Source organism: Rhinolophus sinicus, linkage group LG12, assembly GCF_036562045.2.
Source record: "Rhinolophus sinicus isolate RSC01 linkage group LG12, ASM3656204v1, whole genome shotgun sequence".
Taxonomy (NCBI): domain Eukaryota; kingdom Metazoa; phylum Chordata; class Mammalia; order Chiroptera; family Rhinolophidae; genus Rhinolophus; species Rhinolophus sinicus.
Window position 1 is genome coordinate 51,084,121 of NC_133761.1, and position 21,248 is coordinate 51,105,368.

General features: G+C 34.2%; 1 protein-coding gene across 12 annotated transcripts in view; it reads right to left on the reverse strand.

Annotated features, from left to right (window-relative positions):
* The window catches only part of CEP170 (centrosomal protein 170), a 108,900-nt gene that overhangs the window by 10,517 nt on the left and 77,135 nt on the right, over positions 1-21,248 (reverse strand). For 5 of the 12 annotated variants that reach the window (XM_074316830.1, XM_074316828.1, XM_074316827.1 and 2 more), the window contains 5 exons: positions 19,115-20,941; positions 11,953-12,187; positions 9,217-9,279; positions 2,317-2,494; positions 149-319 (listed from right to left, as the gene is read on the reverse strand). In XM_074316830.1, the coding sequence (XP_074172931.1) occupies positions 149-319; positions 2,317-2,494; positions 9,217-9,279; positions 11,953-12,187; positions 19,115-20,941 (2,474 nt within the window). The remainder of the gene's footprint in view (positions 1-148; positions 320-2,316; positions 2,495-9,216; positions 9,280-11,952; positions 12,188-19,114; positions 20,942-21,248) is intronic. The other 7 variants (XM_074316825.1, XM_074316824.1, XM_074316823.1 and 4 more) reach the window with 7 other exon arrangements.

Genomic DNA, 21,248 nt, shown 5'->3' on the forward strand with positions numbered 1-21,248 from the left:
TTTGTATATGATGTGATGTCAAGATAAAATTTCATTCTACCCATAAAGACAAGCACTTTTTTCCAGCCTATTTTTTGAATGGTTCCTTCTTTTCCCACAGATGGGACATCCCTCCTCTGCCATTTGTTAATGTTTATGGTTTACTTACTTCGTCCCTGCTCCAGGTTCTCCGCCTTGTAATTGTTAAGTGATCCGGAGGCTCTGATGGTTGAGGCCTGGAATCATTAGACCGACAGTTGTTTCCTTCTGGTGTTTTAGAATGAACTAATGGAGGGATCTTTCGGAAGTTGAGGCTTTCATCAAAAACACGATCAACCAACTAATAGGACAAAAGCAAACCCTTATGAGACTGGAGTGATTTGGAAAAGCGCAGATACTAGCATTATAATTTTTATGATTAGACAGAAGTTATTTCATTCTCAGTGAGTAATAGAAGTGTATCTTCAATAAACCAATTACGCTCTCTTTTTATAAACACTTCAGAGATGTCTGTTTTATAAAATATATGTTCATCCATATAGATTTTATTTTTAAATTCCAAAACATATAGCTATTATAAATTTGATTCTTCCATGGATAAGATTTCCCCCAATGGAAAACAGATGGTAAATTGAAAAAGGTGAGCCATGTGGATGGACAAGGAGTTCGTGTTACTCACATTGTCTTACCAGTGGTAACATAACGTTTCTTTTTCTTTTAGTTTCCTAGCTCGTTTTATCCTTTTTTTTCCTCCCCAATCCAGGTGTCAAATTTCTTCACAGATACATAAATTGTAAATTCCAATTAAGTTTACAAAAGGAAAAAAATTTAAATCCGCAAAATAAGTATTTTGGTCTTAATCAGATAAACTTTTAACAATGCTACAGAAATTACATAGTCCAATAAAAAGGATATACTGCCACCTACAGTGCAAATTATACACATACAATATAAAGGTTTACTGAAGAAGGAATAAATAAACTCTAGTACAATATTCAGAAATAAAACAAAAGGAAAAATGAAAAACTAGTCACTGAAATGTGTGAATAATTTTACTAGGTCTGAATGAATGTATAATCATGTTAGATAAAATTTAGACAGCAGAGAAATTAATATCTTTATCATTTTAAATGTACCAGAAGAATTGTGTATGTCTTGCCACCAAGAAGATCCTTTTGTTTTTCACCAATAAGGATGATTTTATATACATTTACAATTGATCAGTGTGGTAACAAAACTACACAGATTGATGAAACATCTTTTACAAAATTAGACAACACAGGAAGGGGAACAAAACAACCAAAAAATGACTACTAAAGAATCAGATTATTAAAGGAATGTGACAAAAAGCAACTGAAGAAAATATTATTAGCAGAGTTTACCAGAATTAAATTTGTCAGAAAGGCTAGCCATTTTGGGTTACTATTAAGAACGTTATTTTATAAATCAAGGAAGTGGAATCATCAATATTAGAGATTGGCAAATATTTTTCTGTAAAAGGCCAGAGAATGAATACTTTAGGCTTTGCAGCTATACAGTCTGTGTCCAACTACTCAATCCGGACAGTGTGGCACGAAACAGCCAGATGATAATTAAACCAATGCGTGTGTCTTTGTCCTAGTACAACTTTAATTCCTTTTTTCAAATGCCAATCTCTTGCTTGCATTTTTGCACCAGATCCAGAGAGCCAACATGACCAGAGTACCATTACTTTCATATGTTAAAGGAATAATTTTATGTAAAAGGTGCCCCCCTGGAGTTGGAGAGCAGCCCTGGTTTTGGAAGGGCAATAGGCTATATGCTGACTTACATTGCAGAGTTTACATGTATGTTTTAAAACTGAATATGTATGTATTTGTGTGGGTGTATTTCAATTCTCAGAGTATCCTTGAGTATGTGTGTGAGTATGTGTGTATTCATCAACAGAATATTTAAAGTAGTGAAACTATAGAATTTTTCTTTTGCTATTAAAAATATCTTCTCATTAACTAGCTTTGAAAATGCCATTTAATTGAAGTATTTTCATAGCCAAACTTTACTGAAACTTTATACAATCGTTTATCAAATTTTCGTTTGCTTTTCAGGTGCTATTTATATTCATAGTTTAAGGGAATGTATGTACCAGTAACTAGCAAAGTACTTTTAAAAAGCATTCTACAACTTCATGTTCATAGTAGACCAAATGTCAGCCTTTACTAGTTTTGTCACAAAAACATCAAAGAAATTTGTTAAAGCAAAGTTAGAAAATGCAGAGCTTCATGCAAACAAGGAGGTGGACAGAACTAAAATAAACGAAGCAAAAAGCTAAAAGCAAAAGAAATAAAGAAAAGAAAGAACCTTATGCATTTCTCCATGAAGATCTCCTACCTCTTCTCTAGTGTCTATGGCAGAGCCAGGGGTGGTGGCAGCAGTGCTTACTGTGGTACTAGGGGCAGTGCCTGAGGACGTCACTGAATCTATCTCTCCCGCTACATCGTTGATTTCCCGAGCAATGAGAGCAAGATCTTGGCTGATCCTGGTAACAATTTTAGAAAAGAAGTTTAATTCCTTTGAAAGAATAGCTCTAGAAAAAATCATTTATGAGAAAATCAGTAACAAGTCGTTTATCTAGGTTTGTAGCAGAAACGTAAGGTTCTTTGGAAATGCTATTAACTATTTTGATATTAAAAATCTTAAACTTTAAATCCCAAAATTAATCAAACTAAATTTTATATAATCTATAAGTTGTCATTTTGAAAAATATCGTGAAACACCCTGAAGCAGTGATAAGTTTTTCAAAATACACTTGGATGAGAAAAAGCAATTACAATTTTATTTTCACTGAAGCTTAGTATTTTTTTAAATTATAAATACAAGCAACAAACAACAGTAGTATCAGCATTACTGGAGATTTTTGACAATTATCGCTACTTCAAAATTACTGCAGTCATTAAACCCACAGCAATAACGTTCCATTCAGCAGGTTTCTGACAAAGAACTGTATATCTCTTTAAAATCCGAAGTACAATGTAGCATTTTTTAACTTATGCAAAATGTGAGCTTGAAAGATAAAGATGCAGTCATAAAAACTATAAATTTAAAAAGAGAAGCTAAGTTGAAGCTTACGGCCCAATAGAAGCAATCTGTGGTCAATTCTTTTTTATTTATCAATATAAATATTTACTGATCCTTTATTATATGCCAGGCATGAGCTAGGCCCTAAGGGCTACAGTGGTGAAGAAGCAGACAGGGTCCCTGCCCTAATAAGCTAAGAATAATGTCACGAGCACCATTATATTATAATATAATCAAAACCATTACAATATAACACAATGAGCAGCACCATTATAAGGAAGCTTTGTAGTCATCAACTCCTTTCTCACAATTCCTCTAAGAGAGGTATTAATCACCTCGTTTTACAGAAGAGGAAAATGAGGCTTAGGAGAGCTTATGTGACCCTTTTTTGGTTAAGGTCACAAATAGTAAGTGGCATAACTAGACCTTTTTATGTCATGCTACATCTCACATTATCATTCCATACATAATTTTAAAAAAGTTATTAACTGTTGATGTAATATTTTTAAGAAAGAATTTAAAGTGTTCCCTTGGATAATATATTCAGTTCTTGCTATTTCCTGAAATAAATGAACTAGGATGAAAAACAGAATTACCAAGCTTGATGAGATTTAAAAAGATAATCATCAGCTTAACCAAAATTCTATTTTTTCTTTTAAAGTTTTTTATGCAGACATTTGAACAATGAAGCTTGTGAAAACTATGAATTAATTAGAAACAAGCAAAGACCACAGCAATCTCAACAGGTTATGTAGTAAAAATTGTACTAAAATGAACTCCTCAATATATACAAAAGATATATTATTCAGTCAATAAGCACCAAAAAAGCCTTCTTTTAATTTGTAAGTATGCTGTGTATATGCCAGCTGTTTCTTTGCATGGCAATTCCTACCTGAAAGTTGACTCAATAATATAAACCATTAAGTTCATTTAAATCCACAATGCTTAAAAATGTCAGCATCCACTAAAACCAGTATTAAGGATTCTAATAGGCAGATAAAATTATCAAAGAAAAAAGTTATGAATATCTTCAAGAAGAAACTGCAGATTTATGATTCAGTATAGGGTATGGATCTATTCATGTGGTTGTTAAATCTAAGCTTACAAATTAATTCTGTAATGATTCTAGATTATACTAATTGGAATATTTTATAATAATGCATTTCTTTACATCTCTTGTATCTGTGCTCTTTCTCTAAACTCCAAGCTTATAACCCCTGTTCTTACTCTCAATCTCCGCCCCATCAAATCTGCTAGAAGAGGAAGTTCTGAAATGGACCATTTTATTTGGAATTCTGAAATTCATGTTTCATTTGTAATACCAATAAAAAGTCAAGCCTTCAAATTTGAAAAATAGACAATTTTCACATTTAATTGCATTTTATTACAAAATATGGATAGGACAATAGTCCTAACTGAAAGAGGTATAGATTAAGGGGGATTAAGTTCTATAACAGCAGTACTAGATTTTTATCTTCCTGAGTGTCAGAACCAATGATCCAATTTCAAAAATTTTGAATAAATAAATATGCATTATTTGCAAAAAGGTGGAATAACACAAAGGATATACTTTACCAAGTTTGTGATTTTCTTATGTAAACTATCTCAATAATATCACTCCTATTTAACTCAATTGAAAGTTATCTTTTCACTGACGAGTTAAATACAGAGGGAAAATGTATTCATAATAGGCTTTTAGTACACTGGAAATTTAAAAGAAATATTGAAATTAGAATCCTCGTGTGAAATGCATGCCCTATTAAACACATGTAATATTTGCAAGTGTGATCTAACAACTATAAAAGAACCCGAACTATCAGATTTTGATTTAAATTGCCAACATAAACACTCTTTTAGGTTTTAAATTAACTATAAAAGGATAAAATCTGCTTATATTTTCAATAGCATGTTAACCTAAAAAAAGTCTCTATACGTAAGTAGTTTCAAAGGATATAAACATAAACCATTACAATGAGGTTACCTTCGATATCACTGGAAAAAAAGAACCAATGAGCTACAAATTAGAATCTTAACACTGAAGTTAATGACAACAAATAAAACCTTCTGTTACTTTAATACTGGACAAGAGATTGTAACTACAACTTTAATTACTTAGCTTTTAATAAATAAAGTTAGTCTAGTTTTTAAATGACAAGAGTGATAAAATATAAAATTAGATTAAAAAGAGACATTTAAGGGCCATTCCAGAAAAGCTTATGTTGAGCCTGACACTATAATAAAGAATGAGAAATCATCCAGTTCTCAACAGACTTCAAGATTAACCTATGTATTTGACATAAGTATAGACTATATGGACGGCTCACAAAACAGTTTCCTACTGATAAGGAAAGATCTTCCTCTTTTGGTGGAAACTGTCAGTTATATTTATTATATGTTGGTGGCATTTATAACAGATCAAATAACCCAAAACCTTAATTAAAGAATTATAGCAAACTCCATCTCTTGTGAGCAATCAATGAAAGCATGGAGAATTTGGACAAATAGGTAATCTGAGCCACAAGAGTGGCTTAGGGTGGGGTACTAAAGAGCTGAAATTGGAGGCTTCTCTTGGGCAGCCAGAGTAATTTAATGAGAAGCCCAAAGAGAGGAATAAAATACATCAAAAGAGTAGAGATTTGATTGTAAATAAAAAGGTACTTCCCATTATTGTCAATGAAACGTTGTCCAAATGCTAGCTTAGTGCGACAGGTTAAGTTATGCTTGGTGAAATGTATAAAGAGTCTTAAAACTAGGCTTAGGCTTATAAATACACTTCAACTAAACTGAGAAAGTCATAAATAAAGAGGTAATGCTAAGAAGATAACTTTGAAAGTCTTAGTACATTGTTGACAATCAAGCATTTCCGAAGTGAACAAAAATTAAAAAAACCCCACAACATTCCATTTCTAATCAAGATGGTGGAGTACATAACTTCTGTGCTTATATCCTCTTACGACCACCACAAAATTATAAACTCCAGAACAACCATCACTGAGGTCTAGGTTCTACAACTAAGGACATATGCTAAGACTAGTAGGAAGGTGGGAGGGTCAATACCTCCCAAGGATGTATAAATAGCAACCAAGGCTCAACTATAAAAAGAGGGCACACATAACCCACACAAGGGACACACCTGGAGCACCCAGCTCAGGTGACCAGGGAGTCTGTGCCACTGGGTCCCACAGGATACCTAATACATAGGCCACTCGACTAGGACTGGGAGACATAGCAGTCCTATCTAATACATAGAAACAAACACAGGGAGGCAGCCAAGATGGGGAGACAAAGAAACAAGTTCCAAATGAAAGAACAGAACAAAACTCTAGAAAAAGAACTAAACAAAATGGAGACAAGCAATCTACCAGATCCAGAGTTCAAAACACTAGTTATAAAGATGCTCAGTGATCTCGGAGAAAACGTCAACAAAGAGATAGGAAACATGAAAATGGAGACAGAAAACATTTAAAAAAAAAAAGGTCAGAAATGAGGAATACCATAACAAATGAAGAATACATTAGAGGGAATCATCAGTAGATTAGATGAAGCACAGGATTGAATCAGAGATTTAGTAGCATAAAACACCCAAATAGAACAATAAAAAGAAAAAATAATTCAAAAAAATGAGGATAGTTTAAAGGGCCTCTGGGACAACATCAAGTGTACCAACATTCGCATCACCGGGGTACCAGAAAAGCAAGGAACTGAAAACGTATCTGAATAATGATGGAAAACTTCCCTAACCTGGGGAAGGAAATACACATACAAGCAAGGAAGTATAGTCTCAAACAAGATGAACCCAAAGAGGCCCACAATAAGACACATCACAAGGTAGCAAAAGGTACCATCAGGCCAGAGAATATGATGAAAGCATAGAAAAGTGCTAGGAAATGTTGAAAAACAGAAACTGAGGAATAACTGTCATTTGAACTTGTGGGCAGGCATTTTATTCCCACTCTCACTGTTTGGAGCTGGTCTAACCTAACAGAGTAACAGAAACAGGTTGGATCTAGACTTTAGCTATTTTGAATCAATAAAAGTGTTAAATCTGATTGAGGAGATAGATGTACCTTATTCCTTGATAAAGTAACTTTTATCTCTGTAATCTTTTACCCCAAACAAAAAATACTTTGGTATTTTTGAAGCTCACCTCCACCCACACCACCAATGTAGAATATCTTTTAATTATATTGCAATTAAAGACTTTATTGAAATAGATTGTAATACATAAAGATGTTTCGTTACATTACTGTATAGATTATAAGGAAGCCTATACCCCCTAATTCTGGCCACAAAATTAAACTGGCTTTTACCAAAAAACAAGACAAAAAGCTTTTAGTAACGTATTAAAATTACAAATAATTTGTGTTTTTTTTACTGTTAAGATTAGCACACATTCATAATTTTAATTGCAAATATTTTCAGTTTGAAAGATATAAACTACAATTCTATTTTTAAATGTTTTATAATAATTTGCTCAGTATTTTATTTGAATTTCACTAATGAAATTTTAAAAATATTTAGTCTTGTCTTGAAAAGTCAGATGACTTTACTTTGGGGTTAATCAAATCAGGGAATAGGACTGTTGGGTATTCTGTGACACGATTACTTAACAATCATTTCAATACTAAAAAAGAAAAAAAAAATCAGACCACTTATATACCAGTATTATTATCAGGACAAAAGAGTATTTTAAAATAATTGTGTCTGGATTGAAAATTTGAACAAAACCTCGGTAGAGATTCTTAGGTACCAAGAGGGTAAATCCTAATAAAGTATTTTATAAATTATGAGAATTTAATGTTGATTCTGAAACTCCAGTTATGTCTGGAGTCTCATAAATTTAATTATGAAGTAAACAGAAAATGGAAAGTTCAACAGTATTTGAATATACACCCCCATTGTTTTCTTTGCACCCCACTCAAATATACGAGTAACTAACATTTATTGACAACTTACTATATGTCAAGCACTACGTTACAGACGTGCATCATTTGTCAGCTCTCTTGAGTTGTCACTGTGATGTCCACTTTACCCGAGGTCCCTACTACAGATGTTTAACTTGCTCAGGGTCACACAGACCTCGTGGTACAGTGAGGTTTGAATCAAGAAGGGCTGATTCCAGAGTCCATTCTCTTGACCATCTGGCTATACTACAGCACTATGATTTAGATTATCCATCAGACTTCAGCAGTATTCTCAGTTCACTCACCACTTCCTGGCAATATCATCTACTACACTATAGCTTCAAGTACTGTTTCTTTGTATGACTTCCACAACTATGATTCCAGCTCTCTTCAACTTCCTGTTTCAGAGTGATAGGTCAGCTGTCTGCTAGACTTTGCACATGGTGGTCCCGTAAGTACCTTAAGGTCAGCACATCCAAAGTAAACTTCTTTCTCTTTGCTTTTTATGTTCCTTACTCTTACTTAACCACCTCCCATTTGAACAACCATGGAATCATTTTTAATTCTGCCTTACTATTCCGGCAATCATCAAATGCTGTCAATTGTCACACGTCCATATCTCATTCTTTTGTTCTTTTGTACCCTCACTGACACTACTATCCTATTTCAGGTCTTCAATACCTTGCACATCAACTTTTGGAATAGATTACGAGTCTATCTATATCTAGGCTCTCTTCTCTGAAACAATTTTATACAAAATCTTCAGTTACTTATCTTTAATTTAGATCTAAAGTTATTTTTGTGTTAAAAAAGCTTGAAAACACATAAAATAATAAGCCGACTCTTTAGCTGGCAATCAGAATCTCCCTTTATTTAGCTGACTTCGTGCTGACTTCAGTTTGGTCATCAATGAACTCTATGCCTTCATGTCGAATACTTGACTAAAACTTCATACTTTTTTAAACCGCTTACATCACTCTGCCTTCTGTCAGTTATACACACACACACCTCTGCTTCCTTCCTTCGACACTGAACTCTCTGAGGACATCCATGTCTAAGTCGTCTTCACAATCCACCCAGGCTGAACACTACGTTATGCTCAGAGGAGGTGTTTAAGGCGTCTTTGTTGAGGGAGTGGGGACTGTATGTATACACAGGCATCCCTTGTCTTACTGCACTTCGCTTTACAGTGCTTCACAGATAATGCATGTTTCTTTGTTTATTTTTTGTTTTACAGATTCAAGGCAAGACCCTCCATCAGCAAAAGATTACTACGCACTTTATTGCAACCTGCTGTACTGCTGTGGTCTGGAACCCAACTTGCAATATCTCCAAGGTATGTCTGTATATAACATACAAAAAGAACGTACGCATATGTAAGTACAATCCAAAACAGATCTGCAAAGGTGTGTAAAACAAGAAGTTACCACCTTTGTAAATAATACCTTCAGTCAACATTATATAAAATATGACATTGCCTTTATAATTTTGTTTTTTCATGTAACACAACTATAATGAACTGGTTGCTAAGCCTTGAAACAAAATATGCTCTTAACTAGAATGCTCTCCTAAAAAAGTTTAATGTTACAGTGGTATGTGCAATAATTAGTCTAAAATACTGAAATATCTTTGAGTGCCTTCTGATGCAAATGGGAATTAAATAATCTTCTAACATAATTTTTAGGTTAAATGTTATTTTATTTGTTCATCTATAAAGGTGGTATTGTAACTTTGTTTACCCTAAAATTCATAAAACCAGTATAATCTATCAAATTCCTTCTAGAAGGAAATCTGTATCTACGTTATAATAGAGAAAGTAAGGCAGGGCTACCAAAAGCATATGTATCAGGATGGATACTCGGAAAAAGTTTCTTCTTCATATTGAAAAACCAAATATACTATATTTTTCTTACATACTTTATATTCTGAATGAATCTTATTTTTGTGCCTTAAGTTTAAGTGCAGGTAAATAATTACTATGTACAGATTTATAAAGTGCCAGATAAGTGATATACCATAAATTCTCAACAAAAAGATATAAATGCTTTATAAGCATAAATCATTTTGTAATAAATTAAAATCAAGATTATGCTTTTCAAATAAAAGTACTTTTACCCATTACTCTTCAGTAAGTATTGCTCTCAGCATGTGAATTCTAAGGGACAGTGGTAGCCTGTTTAAAGAAATAAAACTATTTCTCACATTCTATTTAAGTTTGCGAGTCATAGCTATTTGAAAATAAATTTTTCATGTTAAGCAAACTTACCAGTGTCATTAGGAACATTAAATATCAACATTAACTTTCTTTCCTTCCATGCTTTCTATCCTTCCTACCATACCCCCATCCCCCACCTTAGATACTTTCAAAAGCAAAAACAAAAAAAGAAACCCCTTCTCTGGCTTTAAGATGTATGTATGGCTGAAAAATATGCCTTAAAAAACTAAAATTCCAAAGGCAAGTTTTATTAGCACAGTGCTAGTGACAAACTACAGGGAAAAGACATAAAATCATTGGAAATTAAATGGCCTGGCCTTCAAGTTCTGCTCTAGATAATAAAATACACATAGACAATAGTAATAAAATGCACATAATAACAAAATGGAACCAAGTGAAAATATAGCACATAGTGCCCACTCACTTTCCCCTTCATATTATAACTCTTTTCTGTTCTGGGGAAGGGAAGTGGGTTTAACCAAGAAGGTGTTTAGTTGTTCTAATCGGGAGTAGAGAGCTTGAGAGGGGAGTCCTGAGAGGAAGTAGACATACACTAGGTCCCTCAGGTACCACTTGAGCTTGTGCAGTGGGACATCTGCTCCCTGGCAAGAGGAAAATGAGGAGACAGAGCAAGGCTTGCTGTTGCCAGCTGTGTCCACAAGAATAAAAAATGTGTCAAGATTCTCTCTACAGGCATTCTGTGGACCCATAATAATCCACTGCCCTTCTTCTAACTAGAACTGGCTTACCATGCTTCAATAATTATTCTAATAAAAATGCTATTTATATGGTAAAACAAAAATGTTTAAGCAGCACAATGAGATTAGAAGGGCATGTCCTCTGAGAATTACAAGCAATTACAAGTATATATAGTCATTAAAGACAAAAAACCCCTGAACATTACATTAATGTAATGTAATGAGCCAGAAAAAACACAGAAGTCAACAGAGTAAAGAAAAAAAGAAACAACATTAAATTACAGTAAAAGTTTGTTGTTTTTAAAAGCATCTATGGACTATTATATATAATTCTTTAATAACACCAAGTGTAAAATTTGAAATTAGGGTCTTTAAAGACAGAAGTAATTTTAGGATATATACAGTGAAAATGCTTAGGTAACATATGGTACATATTGTAACAAAATTTAATTAATATCTTACAAACTTTAAAAAAGTTATATTTTAACTACTATAGCATCTGTTTGATTATAGCCTCTCTTCAATGTTCAACCACAATATGTTATCAATTAAAAATCAGATCTGCAGCATACATTTTATTTATTATATAACCTAAAGATTATAATAAATACATTTATACAATAGTCAAAGTAATCATATCTTGATTTAATTATTAAAGGGCTGAACTGTACTTACTAACCTCATAGAAGTGTGAGTAAAAATCTGCATACTCTATTCTCCCCATATTCGCAACATACCTCTAACAAGTACACTATTACCTCTTTGAAAGGTAAAAGTAATAAAAAATTTAGCTGCACAATTCTTAATATGTAGAGTTGATTCTACCTTTCAAAAATTATATTAATCCATCCACATCTCTACTAGAAATAAAAAAAGGTAACCAAAATAAATTAATTCTATAATGTTAGCAGCACTGTCATTAAATACAAAATATAAGACAAACAAAATGGATGAAAAGTAATACTTCCAAGAAAACTAAGTTCACAGTTACCTGTAGATTTCAGTTTTTGGACTATTAGTACAAATAAAAGGTAAATTTTGTTATCATGTTGAAATGTTGGCAAAAAATTTCAACTCTTAAAGACAGTCCATTAATACCAACCTGGCTATCTCTTCTCGATGAGCAGTCCAATCTCGGATGTAGTCTTCCTGTTCTTTGATCCGGTGCTTGAATGAAGAACTAGTAGGCATTGCTGATCCAGAGCTCTGCAATCGAGTCGTTTTCAGGGCTGGAGAAGTACGTAGACGGGTATGTTTAGGGGAATTACGGTTTGATCCAAATTCATCTTCTGAGGTGGAAGCATAATCAGTAGGAAAGCGCCTCCATCTTGAATTTACTAAATTAGTTTAATTATTAAAAAAAGAATTATTATGTTATCTTTTAAAGGAGATAAAGTAAAAAATCATGATTTCAAAAACACCATGAGAGCACACACAGCACAATTTTCAATAAGTGACATACACATACCTCACAAAAAGCATAAGTCTACTACTCCTTAAAGATAGAAACATTACGCTTTGGTGAATTAAAAACAATGAATAATTAAAAATAATTGAAAGACCATGTTTTCCGTAGTATGGTAAATAAACATTCAGATGAAAAATTCACTAATGGTAAACAACTAAGCAAGCTCTATTCATACATGTTTAACTCAGGTACTTTTTAATTGCATATATTTCTCATTTGAGTGAAGATATGGATTTTTTAAAGAAATGACAGCAACAATAACAACAACAAAAATAAAAAATAAGGGAAAAGATTTCTTCATGCCACATGGACTTTCAACATGGAGATGGTAAAAAAAACACCTCTTTTCCCAACATACAAATATGCATAATTCCTATTGTGGAAATTATGCCTTTATGGCAGAAAAAAAACATTACCTCTGTCATTCAACATCCTGTTATGCTATGATTGGAAAAAATCTTTTTACATGGTAAAAACACAACAAAGCATCTTCAGTACAACTCTGCTGCTTTGACACTGAAAGCATACGGTGAAAATAGACAATGGCATAAAACTTACACGGAGCAAAACTCTATAAGCTATTCTCACAGCCACTGACATTTAAAGCACAGGAGATATTGTGAATAGTCACAATTAAAGAAAGTGGCAATCACTTTCTTATTTATAAGGTTAATAAAGACATATAAAAATGGTATTACTGACACATTTGAAAAATCAGAAGACAATGCAGACACTTTACTATTGCTAACATAAGAGTCAAATGCACAAATAATTTGTGAAGCATAAAAGAGGTTGAAAAAACAGGAAGATAACATCTAATTTATGGTAAACTCCAGGAGAGCAGGAACCAAGCCTGTTTAATCCACTAATGCATAGCTGGCACTTAGCAGAGTGTCTGGTTAGCAAATGTTTAATATTTTTCAATAAATGAATGAATTCCTGGATACTGAGCATTTGTTTTTCTCAAACTAGGAAAAATCTTGTAAAAACCATGTGATGTTTTTTTTGGTGGTTAAAGTAACAAAACTTGAGCACCTGCTGTAAGTTCCAACTGCTATTAATATTAGTAGAGTTTGTCTCTTTTTCTGTCTCTTTAGAAACAGAAACTGACCTTAGGCGGCATAGGTTGGTGGAGTCTAGAATTCCTTCATTCTACTCTCTTAGAATTTTATTCCTTTCCTGTCTTTTCCTCCCCAAACTACATTTTTGTGTGGGCTCTGTAAGACTGAGTTGGCTCTGAGATAAAATTGATATCTGAGCTGGGTGTCAGACAAAACAGAGAACTCTGTAATCAGAAATGAGCCATAAATCAGAGCCTCGCCAACTGTCCTGATTCACACTCCTATTTGAAGTTCCTGGAGCTTGGAACTATATCCACGTGTGTGAGAGGATGAAGAGATGCAGAAACCTCATGGCTTTCTGTAAAAGTATATGCAAATGAATATACACAACCCGCGGTAATTAATTACAGTGTTTTTTTAAGGAGGATTAAATATAATTTTTGACTTTAACATTATACAATAAAATATCATTAATATAAATAATACTTTTACCGTGGTGGAAAAATTTACTTCTTTCTAGACATTTGAAAACTACCATTAATTGAACTGACCCTGAGACCTGAAAACATTTTAGGAAAAGTTTAGAAACAAGAGCAAAGAGGTTTTAGAAAAACTTTAGAAACATAGCAAACCAAATCAGAAATACGGTAAAACAAATTTGTCGTTTTCAATAAAGGCATTTCATTTAATGGTAAATGTTTACTTTGGTACCTTAGAATATTATTTATAAAAGGAAATTCATCAATAAGAAAAAGATAATTTGTTAAATTTCCTGATTTTTGATTTGGAAACCGTGGTAACCATACCTATTACTGAAAATTGTTTGGAAGAGAACACAACACCAATAACAAAGAATTTTAATAGATTTCAGAAGATATGAAACCATAAGCAGGGATGATGGAATTAAGGTAGATAACTTAGAGGTAATTGAGAAAGAATGGCATCAATGGCTGATACAGACAATGAGTGGCACAATGCATTAAAGCAGAATGAGAAACTGAGAACCAAGTTCCATTAATGTTAAATGTCAGGTGACAATATACAAGTAGAGTCATATTAGAATTAACTTTGAATAATGAGTCACAAGTTCAGAAAATTGTTGAGGAATTTTAGAGAAAAAAAGAAAAAATTTCAAAAGAAATTTGTAAACTTTCCATCTACTTTTATAGGTCTATCTAAGAAGTCAGTAAGAATAGTGAAGCTTCTAATAATATCTTTAAAAGCAAAAGAATAAAGCATATTTGAAAAACAGAAAGGTAACATTTCTAGGTTTGTTCTCTTAAAATTGAGGGCAAAATGAGGGATAAAGTAGGGTATAGCAGAGAAATGAAAATATGATTAATCTTCAGATAATTAAGGGTTAGCTTTACCAATGGAAAACACATCAGACACCAGTGCACTGTGAAGGGAGCAAAGCTGAAGTTACCTCTGGACACCACTTAGCTTGTGTGACAGCAAAAAGAAGAGTTAAAAACGGAATGAAATGCCTGTTGGTGAGAAAGGAACTGGGAAAGGGAGTTTAATGCCAGGACCCCTAACCTGTTATTTCTCAAAGAACTTTCAATACCTTTTGTTTTCTTAATCTTTGCGTCAAACAATAAATAGCTATATTTTTTCTGAAGAGAAATCTCTACAATCTGCCAGTTACTGCAGAAGAACTTCCACTTAGAATATCTTTGACTTTTCCCAATGCCTACTTATGACATAGAATTCTTTAACTTATAGAGAAGAAACAGGCCCAGAGTGGTCTTGCGTTGTTTAATTCAAAGTTTAAGGCAAGTTTACTGACTCCACAGAGTTCAAAACCCATTCCTTGCAATTTCAATCGCTTCACAAGTAAATGTCAGAAAATCTCTCTATTTTAATTTTTTTTTACATTTCCAGTTAGACTAATTTTTTAAAAAATGATACCCTTGATTTCTCATAGAATGATAGATTTTCTTACTTCTACCTGTGTTGAAGAAAAATGTTACTTCTTCCTCTTGAATTTTATTCTGCTTAGGTAAAATCACTTACAGAATAAAATTTAATTTTATATCAGTAGGCTTATTTGATATGCTGGCACTACTAAGGCATTTCAGATAAACCTTTAAATTAAAAAAGATGGGTTTAATTAATTTCATAGCTAATGTGAAAATTAATTATAAACTTATTTTAGTTATAAAATTATGCAACACCTCCTTTTGTAGAATAAACTATAGTCACTATAAAAATATACCATGAAGTCTGGAGAATTAAAAAAGGGAAAAAGAGTTATTAGGATCATTTATCTGTGAATGCTCTGATTTCTTTTATCAAAACTTTGTTGGCTTTAAAATACATCTACATTTACAGATGTAACAAAAGCATTTCAGACAACAAACACTGCACCTTCATACCTTATATAAGAATATTTTTATGGGAAATTAAACCACAAACACTTTTTACATGTATACAGAGGGTGCCAAATAAATATATACAAGTGGACACTTTGGTCAACGTTACTCAAGCAGCAGTTCCCCGTAATCAGAAGTGTCAGGATGCTGATGGTAAACACTTTGAGCACCTCTTATAACTGTAGAAGTGAAATGTATTCATCTTTTGTTATCCGTGTATATTAAGTATTACAATTTTAATAGTTTTCCTTTCCTAAAATGTGTATACATTTTTTTGGCACCCTCTGTATTTATAACACACAGCAATAAGATCACTTGGGGAAAATCCCTGACAATGCTCTACAGTGGTCTTTGACCTGGTGAAAGAAATAACTCAAGCCATGAATGACCAACATTTAATTCCTACCACCTATAAATTTTGAGAACTGAAATAAAAAGGGAAAGCAAACAGTCTTAAAAAATTCCAAGGATATTACAATAATGTTTTTATTTTTCAGACGTACATTTAAAACATAATGAAAACCAGCTGCTCTATTTAGATAAATTGGGGCACTTAGTTTAAAAATAGCTTATTAAAATAGATCTGTATAAAATAGATCAATATAAGTTGATACTGAATGATCACTGAAGGAATTTGTGGGGAAAACTAGTTAAACTAAAAGCAAATTACATCAGAATCAAAGAATACATTTTTTTGAAAAACTTTTTTAGGCATAGCCTAAAATATGAAATTTGAAATATTACAGAATTATTTTTACATATGCCAATTCGGACAATATCACAGGCTCTAAGTTCAGAATTTTCAAAGATCATTAAAGTTTATAGTGTGCACATCCTTTTAAATCATATTTCAAAAGCTAAGACTTTTCTTTTCCATTCAAGATATTCTAATTACCTTAAGTAGAAATATCATAATATCAAAGGTACCTCAATTAGCAAAATCAAAAAAGTATGTTTATTTTTTTAGTACGTACCCCATGGAACTATTTTAATGTTACCACTGACTGAAAGATCCTGGCCACTGTCTTTCTAGGTAAGATATAATACTGTAAATGGGCATCTTGAGAGACTCTCAATATTCAGTCCTGGGTCCCAGTGGCTTTATGCTTATAAGGAAGAACAGAGAACAAAACCTTGGTAAAACATCAGAATTATGAAGAGTATAATGAATAACACTAAAACCTTTATATTGTATACTGGCCTGGTATATACTCCAGACAATATCCAATAGTCTAATTGTCCTCTAGTAGCTTGCTTACAAGGAGACAGAGACTGTTTCTCAGAGCCAGACTAGATGTGCTAGAAAAAGCCACAGGCTGGAACGTAAAAGCCTTGGATTGTCATCCTGTCCTTGCCAGAGCTATGTGACCAGGGCAGGTTATTTCATCTCTTAGCCTTAGCTCCCTAAACTGAATAACCCTTCTAGATATTAAATTCCGTGACTTTAATTATTTAATACACTGCTATTAAGCATGAAGAAAGCTAAAATCACATACTTCAATTTGCCCTGGAGAATTTCATTAAGCAATTCAAGGTACTTTCTGGACATGGAAAACTGCATGCTTATCAAATTCTGTATTCAAAGAAGCAAAACACAAAAACATCTTTAAAGACGTGTTTATAAGATGGCATCTTATACCTGTTTCCTAGACTTTCTGAAGTTATCACATTTGGTTTGTATTTCAAAGAAGCCCCTCATTTTACACACTGAGGAATAACACCAGATCACTGTGTTAAGAGCTGGCCGATGAGTACAGAGGGAAGAGTTGTTCCACAAAACTTGGTGACATACAACCCATGTTACAGCCTGTGCTAAGACAGGAGAATACTGAAACATTTCTATGTACTAGAGATGACGTGACGAAACAAGCAACATGACAGAAGAAGTGTTATCAGAGCAGAACACAGAATGCAGCAGGACAAAGGAAATGTGAATTCAAGAGGTAGAGCCACAAGGAACACCAGGAGAAATACCAAGTCAACATAAACCAAAAGATAGTAGTTAGTTTAAAAACATTTGGCAGTAAGTCTATGAACCACCAACCAACCCTTGAAGCGTAGAAGAGACAAGCACAGGGGTAATAAGGAAAATGCTTTTTTTTTTTTAATCATGATTGTATGTTATCTCTCTGCAGCCTACACATTCCTACCAGAGGTATGACAATCACCACCATGTCCACTGACCAGGAGAGAGATGGAAATGTGAACAGATTGGAGGAAAGCAATAGTGAGGAGACGAGAGGAGGAAAAAACAGTGAAAAAAAATAACATGCAAAGTACTCTAGTTTTGGGTCTTGTGGGCTATATTGTGGCAGATGTAAAAATAAAAAGCTAAGATTGCATACCAACTTTCCCTTCGCTCTTAACTCAGGGCTCACTGAGATGCTTGCTGACTGAGGATAATAAATCTTCAAGTCCTTTAACAGCTGGCTCCCCCCACTGGCCATTTCAATCACACCCATACATGAGGCTGATGATTATGAAGTAATGACACCATCTTTACAGGACACACACAGACATCTGTCCCAGTACGCTTTGGTCACACATGTATTCTCACTGGCGTCAGCTCTGAATATAAAGTATACATAAAATATATACACAGACAAACATGCCAGAAACAATTACATTCTGTTGGGGAATGCGTAGCTTTTGTAAAGAATACGTTCAGTGGCAGCTAATTACTACAGTCAGATGATAAAACAGCACTTTATGAGACGACGCTCATAACCAGTTCAATTTCTATAGCCTAGTTGGACCCACGTGTGCTTAGTGATTATCTCATGAATCCATCGTCTTCTGCTGAAATAAATTAAGGATTAGTTTCACCTGCCCCAACCATAAACAGATTTAACTTTTAAAAGTAAAGTATATGAGAGATTTCAAAAAAATAGGAAAAAAGGGTAAAATACTGATGATTTCATTTAGCTCTGCAAGGAGTAATAAAGGAGTAATAAACTGCTTTCCTTCAGGATCGTAAGGACTTTTAATTAGGTGAGGATATTTAGAAGCACAATGTTAATTCCTACTATTTAAGCCAGATAATAATTCCTAACCTAATTTTGACACACAAATCCAGATAGCTCACCACCTAGATAATTAAAACTCCTGATCAATTCAACACACCTCTAATTTTGAAATCACTATTTTGCTCTAGGACATTGACAGGAAGTGTATTTAACTTCTGGATTTTCTATTTACTAAGCTACGTAAAAAAAATTTTTGTGGGTAAAAACCCTCTATACAATAACCTTTCTGTTGAGTATTTTGGGAAACAACACTGGAGATTTAATTTTTTTAAAAAGGAGTCCCAAAACATACAATAAATATGCTAATATTATAAAAAGTTGGGACCCAATTTACCTGAAGGAGAGCCATGTGCTGAGGTCATACTTTTGACCTTGGAGTCTGAGAGTCGAGAGATACTGTTAGCTCTGATTCTAGGCGAAAACTTATCTGAAGGTACTAATCGGGCTCCACTTCTAATGATGGCTTCTGCGGTCCGGGAAGAGGCACTACTTCTAGAGATTGTTGCTTCAGAGTCACTGCGGGCTGACAACGAGCCAAGCCTCGTTCTGCGAGGCTGGGCCAATAAATCAATCCTAGAGATGTTACGCCGGCCTGTGGGAGGTTTTGATGTTGAACTTGTTGTGGACACTTCAGAAGCAACGGATGCTTTGTCAGCATCAGCAAGTTCACTGTCTGAAGCTTCCCCAAGTCGTGCTCGGCGCAACAGGGAAGTCCTGGTAGGTCGTGGCCGTGGAAGAGTGGTGGATTTACTGGATGAACCAGGCGCGATGGGAGAAGTCTTGGATTTAGTGACTTTACTTCCTTCCAGTTTGGAATGTGCATGCTCGTCAGCTGAGGTAAGTGCAGTCCTTCCATGAGGTTTACAAGAGTAAGTTTCCTGATCAGATGACATAATATCCGAGATAGCAGAATGAGGTACACTAGAGGTTTGGTCGTCGTCTGTTAAATCTACCGACGGCTGTCTGATTCTTCCACTGGACTGTACAAATTTACGCCCTTCTGCTCTTGAGCCTACATCGGTGGAACGAGTTTTTGTTTTCTTTTCAATTTTCTCCCTAGCACCAGAAGATGATTTTGTAACATCTTTGGAAGGAGAACCTGTGGAACATCTGTCTTTATAGAGACTAGTGAAACTCTTTCGCTTTTGGGTTGACTTCCTTTCAGTCTCTCCAGTAACCAGACTGATTGTACTAGCTGTGTCCACATCAGATTCTGGTGAAATAGAGTTGTCTCTATTATAACTGGGAGTGTCTGGGCCTTCATCAGTTTTATTATCTTCACGCAGTTTAGCTTCTAGAAAAGCCATTACTGCTTCTGTGTCTTTTAGAATAAGGGTTGTGTCCATACTGGAATCGGTATCCATAGAGTCACTTCTTTCTCGTATTCTATTGACAGATGTTAAAGCTAAAGATGGTGGAGTGGATGAAGTCTGTTTATTTATATGGGGAATAAGTTCTATGGGGATGTTGGGGCTAGGTTTCTCTATAGTGAAGCTTCCTTGTCGCACTAATGACTTGGACGATTCCTTCTTGTCTCCTCCCTTTGAAGTGTGACTTTTCAGAATTTCCTCAGCTTTTCTTCGCTTGCCCTCATTTTGTACCGCCCTTTCTCCTTTGCTTGCAGAATGTCCTGGAATTTTTTCTTGAGGTTGTGACTCTTGTTTAACAGACTCCTCCCTACACCTCTCTATCTGACCTGAAAAATTTTTTGAAGATAATTTAGTAGGTGTCCACTGTGCCTGATCCTTTGGTTCTTGTTGCTGAAGTTTAGCTAATGTTTGCTTTACCAAAGAAGCTTCCTTATCATTTTCACTTTTCTCCTTTCCAGAGGAGCTGCCTAAGTGCAGCAGGATCTTATTATCTCCAGCAGTTTTAAGAGTCTCCCCATTTACTGCCCTGTTCACTTTATTCAGGGCTCTGTCAGCGTCTTGTTTATCCTTCTGGTATACCTGTGTAGGCGCTTCTTTCTCCTGAAGTTCGGTGTCTTGTTTTTCTCCTATCTCTGACCTCTGTGTCATAACCTTTGCTCTGGAGCTCTCAAGAGACTTTTCCTCATTTGGAAGCTGGGGAAGGGTTCGTCTCCTTCTCTCTCCCTGACTAGCCAACGAAGTTGCTGAGCCAGTGCTTCTCACTGAAATGCCAGATTCACTGATATCTGTATCTATGAAGGAAACCAAACAAAGAATTTATTAGGGCAAATAAATAAATAAAAAGAATATCACATTACATTTGGTTTTGAAGTGTAAGTTAAGAAATGGTGTAAGTATAAAATAGAACTTTGAATAAATAAGCCAGCGTTGTGACAGAGCAGTTTAAAAAGCAAGTACAAAGGAAAGTGCACAAATAGGCAGATTACTGATAGGGGAGTCAGGAAAGCAAATAGTATGAGATGAAAATTAGGGTCATCGGATCTGAAACCTACGTCTGCAGCTCCTATTTTGTTTTAATGTATTCATTGTGTTCATTCT